The following is a 7,781-nucleotide window of genomic DNA, read 5'->3' on the forward strand; positions in this document are numbered from 1 at the left end:
GTTCATTCACAATGTAACTGATATTTGGAGGTAGTGCATGAAACAAATCAAAAGGTTTAACAAACTCGACTGGTGAAATAAGAAGGCAGTTGAAAACCAAGTTTATAACCTAGATATTTAGTGAAAAATAAATATGAAATGACGTTTCCTTTCTAATATAATTATATATTATTTGATGAGTTCACTATTAAATGCTGAATGGCCTGAAATGAAAGCAGTTTAATCTGCAGAGACCAATTTGCTCTTGCACTGCATACTGTAGCAACCCTGCAATTAAAAAAAAAAAGCCTACAGTAATAATCATAGTAATTGAGAGGAAAGAAAGCATTATTCCTGTACCTTGGACAAGCAATAGGGTCAGGAAATTCACAACGGCAGCATTTTTTAAGGGGGGGGGGAAGGGAAGAGGCGTCATGTATTCACTGACCAACATACTTAAACATCATCATTACTCCTCTTGTAATGATCATCGTCATCATTGTATGTTTATTCCTATTACAGTATGGTCAGTCGGGCCGCCTTGGTTAGGCTCCACTTTACCCACCAGGAATCTCCTAAACACCTCCCTCTGCGGCGGGCGCACAGAGACGTCCCCGTTACTCCATGAGGACTCTGGAGGGATGCTTGGACTGTCCTGGATTTTCCGCAAGTCTCTGGGCCACTTTCATACCATTGGGATTGTACCGGCAGCGTGTGAGCGCAATGGTGTTTGAGAATGGGCTTGGGAATCTCTTGTACTTCCCGGTATTGAGAACCCTTCAAGGTTTAAGAATTATAACCGCAGGTCTGTGCCTTATAATCCTTCCAGGAAGCAGGCCTCTCGTTTGCATAATGCAGGAAAACGGCATCTGTCGCTCGGTCCCGAGGCCTCACTTTTCCGATTCGGGTTCAGGTGGGCCCCACTCCGTTCACGGAGTTCTCGCAGTTCTTAGGCAAACGGCTTCTGGAAGATTCGCTCCAAGAGAGCGTGGGCTAGATCATTCTTTTGCGATTTCAACAAACTTTTTCAACTGTCGTTGAGTAACTAGATTCCGGATAGATCTTGTTGTTTTCAACCTTCCCAGAAATTCCTTTTTAGGAGGAAGAAGCCAAATCGAGAAGAGCACGTGATTACGACCCCTAGGCTCATTAAAAGACCCCCCCGCCTCCAAAATAAGAGTTCAGGGCTAAGGCTAAAAGCAGCTGTGGAGCCAAGCCCGACACAAATGCTTCCCCGTTACGGGATTATCGTGGCCTGGACCGCGGAGGCCTGGCCTACGAGAGGGGGCACTGGAGAACTTCAGCACAGCGGCGGTGAAGCGTGCATCCGTGGGAGGGCGGGGGGCTGAGCTGCCCAGGCCTCGCAGGAGAGCCCGCGGGGTGCGGGGAGAGGGCGGCTTTCCAGTTGTGTACCTAGGACGGTCTCCCCTGCTCCCAAGGGCGCGCCCTTGCTTTCCAGCCCTCGGGCCGTGCTGAGGGCGAGGATGCCGCCTCGGCCTCCAACTTTCCCCTTCCCAGCAGGCGCAGAGTTGGCTGGCAGGGGAGCAGAGGAGGAGCCGGGTCTCCTTTGCGCTCTTTTAAACAAGGCTCCGGGCTGCATTCCCCCGCCACCACCCCCCCGCCCCGCAGGATTCTTTCTTCGTCTTCGCTTTTAAACCCAATCGTTCATCGTTCGGAGCGCGCGGGCGGGGAGAGGCAAGGAGGGTGAGCTCGGGGTTCGCCGCCGCCGCGCGCGCTCAGGAAGCAGCGTGGCTGTGACCCCCCCCCCTCCCGGGCCTCCTCCCCCCTCCTTCCTGCCCCCGCTTCCCCTCCTTCCTCCCCCTCCTCCCCGCTCCGCCGCCCGCGCCCGGCGCCTCTACTCCCTCCCCACGTCACTCGCCAGCGCGCCATGCAAATCACCGCCGCCGCCGGCTCCCATTGGCCGCGGCGCGCTCATTTAATGGCAGCCCGGGCCGGGCGTATGGCTGCTGGGCCCCGCGCGCCGCCGGCCCCGCGTGCGCCTCCGCTCCGAGCGCACGGCACCGGGCAGGCAGCGGGCAGCCCATCCCGGGCTCGGCCGCCCTGCTTTCTGGCCCTCTCTGCGCGCCGGCCCTCCCTCAGCTGCCCCCGGCCCCCCTCCCCGGCGGCACCGTGAGCGCCCCCCCGCCCCCCTCCCCCGCGCCTCGCTCCCCACGGGCACCTGGGACCGGCACATGCCCAGCGCACGCGGCGCGCCGCGCTGCTAGAAGTTGCAGCCCCGGAGTTGGAGGCCGCCGAGGACCGAGCGCAGGAGGAAGGAGGCTCCGGCGGCGGGCGGGCGAGGAGGCGGCGGCGGCGGCGGCGGCGGCGAGCCCCGGGCCGGGCCCCGCGCACCGCTCGCGTCCCGGAAAGTGGAGCTGCAACTTGGCCGCGACTGAACCTGTTTGCACCGCTCCGCCGAGGGCGACCCGGCTGCGGCGGCGACGGCGATCCCGGCCCTCGGCCTCTTCGGCAAGTGGTTTGTGCTGCAGAGAAACTTTCCACCTGTGAGCCGGACCGGCGCTAAGTGCGTGTGTTTTTGCCTCTTTTTTGTTGCTGTCGCCTCCACCTCTCCCCATTCTTCTCTCTGCCAGGACCTCTCCCCGCGACCCACGTCTCGTTGCGTCTGAGCCCCTCTCCGTCCCCCCCGCCCCCCGGCCGTCTATGCTCCAGGCCCCCTCCTCGCGGTGCCGGTGAACCCGCGAGCCGCCCCGATGTACAGCATGATGATGGAGACCGACCTGCACTCGCCCGGCGGCGCCCAGGCCCCCACGAACCTGTCGGGCCCGGCCGGGGCGGGCGGGGGCGGCGGTGGCGGCGGCGGCGCGGGAGCCAAGGCCAACCAGGACCGGGTGAAGCGGCCCATGAACGCCTTCATGGTGTGGTCCCGCGGACAGCGGCGCAAGATGGCCCAGGAGAACCCCAAGATGCACAACTCGGAGATCAGCAAGCGCCTGGGCGCCGAGTGGAAGGTCATGTCCGAAGCCGAGAAGCGGCCTTTCATCGACGAGGCCAAGCGGCTGCGCGCGCTGCACATGAAGGAGCACCCGGACTACAAGTACCGGCCGCGCCGCAAGACCAAGACGCTGCTCAAGAAGGACAAGTACTCGCTGGCCGGCGGGCTGCTGGCGGCAGGCGCGGGCGGCGGCGGCGCGGCCGTGGCCATGGGCGTGGGCGTGGGCGCGGCGGCCGTGGGCCAGCGCCTCGAGAGCCCGGGCGGCGCGGCGGCCGGCGGCTACGCGCACGTCAACGGCTGGGCCAACGGCGCCTACCCCGGCTCGGTGGCGGCGGCGGCGGCGGCCGCGGCCATGATGCAGGAGGCGCAGCTGGCCTACGGGCAACATCCGGGCGCGGGCGGCGCGCACCCGCACGCGCACCCGGCGCACCCGCACCCGCACCACCCGCACGCGCACCCGCACAACCCGCAGCCCATGCACCGCTACGACATGGGCGCGCTGCAGTACAGCCCCATCTCCAACTCGCAGGGCTACATGAGCGCCTCGCCCTCGGGCTACGGCGGCCTCCCCTACGGCGCCGCGGCCGCCGCCGCCGCCGCCGCGGGCGGCGCGCACCAGAACTCGGCCGTGGCGGCGGCGGCGGCGGCGGCGGCCGCGTCGTCGGGCGCCCTGGGCGCGCTCGGCTCGCTCGTCAAGTCGGAGCCGAGCGGCAGCCCTCCGGCCCCGGCGCACTCGCGGGCGCCGTGCCCCGGGGATCTGCGCGAGATGATCAGCATGTACTTGCCGGCCGGCGAGGGCGGCGACCCGGCGGCGGCGGCCGCAGCCGCGGCGCAGAGCCGGCTGCACTCGCTGCCGCAGCACTACCAGGGCGCGGGCGCGGGCGTCAACGGCACGGTGCCCCTGACGCACATCTAGGGACGCGGGGGGCCCTGCGGCCGGCGACGCGCCGCCTGGCTTTTGTACAGACGTTTCCACGTTCTCGTAAACAGGCAAACTCTGGCGCCGAGCACCAGGCGACGCCCGGCCCCCCTAACCGGGAGCTCCTGGGGACCGCTAGGCGGGACCGTTGTGCGTTTGAGACTGAACTTCGGTGTTTTCTTGAGACTTTTTGTACAGTATTTATCACCCGCGGAGGCAGAAAGCGTTTGCTTTGCTCGAGGGGACACAGAGACCAAACCAAGCGGGAGGCGACGCCAGCGTTTTTCTATCCCGGCCGCGCGCCCGCCCTCCGCCCGCATCGCCTCCTGACGGCGTCGGGTGCCGGCGACGCGGGGAGCTGTTCTCATTTGTTATCGGTGTAGTGAGCCAGAGCCAAACACACGCTTGTGGTGGTCGTTACCGCCTTGGGGGGTTGGTTGGTTAATTTATACCAAGAGATCCCCACCCGCACCCCTTTCAGACGGCAGCGTTATTCTGGGTTTTGTAAAACTTTCTGTATCTGAGCATTTCCGGGTTTTTGTTTTGTATTATTTCATGTAAACGCGTTGTGAAGTTTTTATTGGAGGCGTTGCGGTGTGGGGAGGAGGATTCAAGATTATGTACATAGTTTCCTGAAAAGCCTTTCTTCTCAAAACGGTAAAGGAACCTCCACCCTAAAAATGCATCGAGCTTTGAGTCAATAAATTTGAGAGAGAAAAGTCCGGTTTTTCCCACTAAGCTTGAAACGTGCTAAATTTTGATTCATGTTTTATGAGCTCAAAACACAATCAGTAAATCTGACTAAGGAGAAAGAAAAATTATCAGCATGAACTAAAACTGAGGGAACACCAGGGGAGAGGGTACGGTTTTCATGGAGCTGCATTCAGAGGAACGGAGGGAAGTTAAAATCGGTAGATTATTTTGTAGCGTTTACAGTGTTATTACGGAACGAGAAATAATTGCCCCCCCCCCCAAAAAAATTTAGTTTTGTAGTCCGGCCGTGGGATGCGTAGTTTTTAGCTGCCGGCCGCTGCGATCCCTGGTTTCGGGGCTTTGCCTCTTGCAGCTGGCCCGGGACCTGAGTGCAGTTTGGGGCGGAGGAGGGAGGAGAGAAGACCCCAATGGCGGGACCAGGCCAAGGATGGATGACAGAGACCACGGCGGGGGCGCGGGGGTCCCCGACTCCCGGGCAGTTAACAAGATTGGCAGTGGAATTTTCTGAATTTGGCTCTAGGAAACGCACTCTCTAAACCAAAATGTACTGCAACCGAGGCCCCTCCGTCTGTCCTCAGCCCCTCCCTCTGGTATATGTCTCCTTGGAAAGGGACAAAATAATTTTGTTGGATTTTCACACACACACACACACACACACACACACACACACACACACAGAACCGACCGCCCCACATGCCCCGCCGTGACACTGGGATGCAAGTTGTTAACCGATGTGAACGCAAAATGCGGTGTTTATTATTCCTAATGAGATCTGAGGTTGTTTGAGGCTTTAAATTTTTTAATTATATTTTTTCTAGGTGTTTATTGGTACATTGCAGTTTTTTTCTGGATTTTAAAGTTTTCTGTAAAACTTTGTCTTCAAGTAATCTGACAGCATTAAATATTGCATTTAAAATTTATACTGTAGCAAATACGTTTTGACATTAGTCACAGCATAAAGATGAAATATTTTTGAAGAGAACAGACTTTTAGGCCAGATGGAAATATGTTGATTTCATCAACCCCTCATTTTCTGAACATCTTTTTTTCTTTTTTTTTTTTTGTCCTGGAATGAGCGTAGACTATACTTCCAAACATGGGCCTATGCTAGCAGGTTAATGAGAACTACATTCAGGCTGTGCTGGAGAATAGCTTTAAGTAAAATGCTCACCTGACAATTGACGTGTGTAATTTTTTGGAGTCACTTTGATAATTTTGCTTCAACTCCTCATTCGTTAAGGTGATTGCAGAAATTTCAAGAACGACGTCAATTGCTTCTTTCTAACAAGATAATAAAGTCTCCCTCTTTTTCCTTTTCCCCCTCTCTCTCTCTTTTTTTTTTTTTTTTTTTTTGCTTTAGAAGTCTGATGTGTTTGGATACATAGGGACTGCTGAGCAGAACAGCATCTTCAGATAGTGAGATAGTCTGGGAATAAATGCCACACACAGTCCCCTCTGGGAGAGGAAATTCTGTGATGCTCTGTGAACTCCACATGCAGCCTAAGGTGCAGGCCTCATTTACTCTGAAATATACAGAGTTCGATGGACTCCGTCTGGCTCTTTTGCAGCATCTCCCTGCACTTACTAAGGTGGCAGACAGATGTGGGGTTGTGTAACCAAACTTGTATCTATGCTCGACTATTGGCATAACAATATTAGTAATGTGGGTAACACCTGAAATGTTTCTGACCGTAAAAGTTTAGCAGGATGCGGGGGACTCTGGGCAGAGCTGTCTGTCGATTTCCTGGAAGGTGGACTTATAGCGTGGCATTTTCCCCTATCTGTCTCATACAGAGTCGGCAGAAATAGTCAATGCCAGGTTGGTGGTCAATGCCCAAGCCACTCTGTTAAAAACCCAGGAAGATCTTAAAAGAGGAGCTCCTGAAATCCAGCAATTTTGTTTTGTTGACTACAACAATGTGAAGAAAAGCAAATATAAATTCTTTAATGATTCAATTTTAAAACAACCTGGGATGGGGGAGTAGAAATTAGCTAGGATTCATCCTTCAGGATTGAGATCTTTTCATTCCAGCACTGTTTCTTCGATTTAAATTCACGGTGAGAATATTCCACAAGGCTCCTGAGACGCCTCACTCAACTGTGAATTCCGTTCTTGCCAGGGTACCCCTCACCCTATTCACGAACTGAAATGTTATGTGACCATCATTATACTGTGATGGCCTCATCCACTTCCAGATCCCAGGGCGGTACTTGTATCGCTCATTCCAATTTTGTATGAAAACCGTGTGGCGAGCGCGGAGAGTCTTTGGTGGCCTTGTGCAGAGTTTGCACAACTTCGTGCCGGGACGACCGCGGGAGTTCAGGAACCGGCCTCTGTGCGCCGCCCGGCTCTCCAGGCTAAGGGTAGCACGGTTTGTTTGCTGGAGGAATTTTTTGCTCGTTTCTGTCCTCCGCCCCCCCCCCTTTTTTTTTTTTTTAAAAACTCACAGGCCCCTTTCGTTGTTGTTAAGACTTTGACCCTACCCTCTCCTCCCCGCCAAAGAAACCCACCGGTAGCTGGAGAAGTGAATTAATTTCAAAACGGGCAGCGCGTAGAGCGCGCCTGATGTGCAGCTGCGCGTCGGGCGGCGGTGACTGATGGGTCTATTAAAATCCTGCGTGTGGGAGAAGAACAACACGCGTATTCGCGCGTTTCATTTTCCCGACAAAGAGCGGCCAACGCAGATTTCTGTCTCCGAAAAGTTCCAGCTAATTCGAGAAGCCCCTCCCGGGCCGCGGGCCCCGGGAAGGCGCGCTCGGGGCGGCCCCGACCCCGCTCGCCCGCGCCCCCTCCCCCGCTTCCGCAGCCCGGCCCGCGGGGCAGAGGCTCCAGAAACGTCGGCGGCAGAACGTAATAATAGGTTTGATTCCTTGGAAACTTCAAGTGAAAAGCAGACTTGGCCTTGACGCAGCCCTTTTCCCAGCGTGACTAGTTGGCGGGATTGAAAGGCCGGGCCGGGAGGGGAGGGGTTGAGGGGGCGCGGGCCCCCTGGAGCGAGGAGCCGAGGGAGGTGGGCCTGGGTCCCCGCCCCGCAGCCCCGCAGGGTCGTGGCGGCGCGGGGACGGCGCGCGCGCGCGGAGGCCGAGCCCTGGAGGAGGGGACCTGCGACCCTTCACCCTCGCCCCCCACTCCCGGCCCGCGGCCCGCCTCCCCCAGCCCGACGGCGAGGCCCCGCGGGGGGTGCGGAGCTCTTCCTCCCTCCCCTCCCCCTCCCT

At 57.6% G+C, this 7,781-nt stretch overlaps 1 protein-coding gene across 2 annotated transcripts; it reads left to right on the forward strand.

Moving 5' to 3' along the window:
* The first annotated feature begins 2,690 nt into the window (after positions 1-2,690).
* SOX1 (SRY-box transcription factor 1) lies at positions 2,691-3,848 on the forward strand. Of its 2 annotated transcripts, XM_024123226.1 has the most exons (2): positions 2,691-3,473; positions 3,552-3,848. In XM_024123226.1, exons 1-2 carry the CDS (start codon positions 2,691-2,693, stop codon positions 3,846-3,848), a joined length of 1,080 nt encoding a protein of 359 aa, XP_023978994.1. The 2 variants fall into 2 exon arrangements, with proteins under 2 accessions (XP_023978994.1, XP_023978993.1); XM_024123225.1 differs by having other exon boundaries at positions 2,691-3,848.
* The last annotated feature ends 3,933 nt before the right edge of the window (positions 3,849-7,781 follow it).

This window comes from Physeter macrocephalus, chromosome 13, assembly GCF_002837175.3.
Source record: "Physeter macrocephalus isolate SW-GA chromosome 13, ASM283717v5, whole genome shotgun sequence".
In the NCBI taxonomy this organism is placed as follows: Eukaryota; Metazoa; Chordata; class Mammalia; order Artiodactyla; family Physeteridae; genus Physeter; species Physeter macrocephalus.

Excerpts from the sequence above, each read along its gene's own strand:
- SOX1 (XM_024123225.1), top strand. The coding sequence starts at position 2,691 with ATGTACAGCATGATGATGGAGACCGACCTGCACTCGCCCGGCGGCGCC.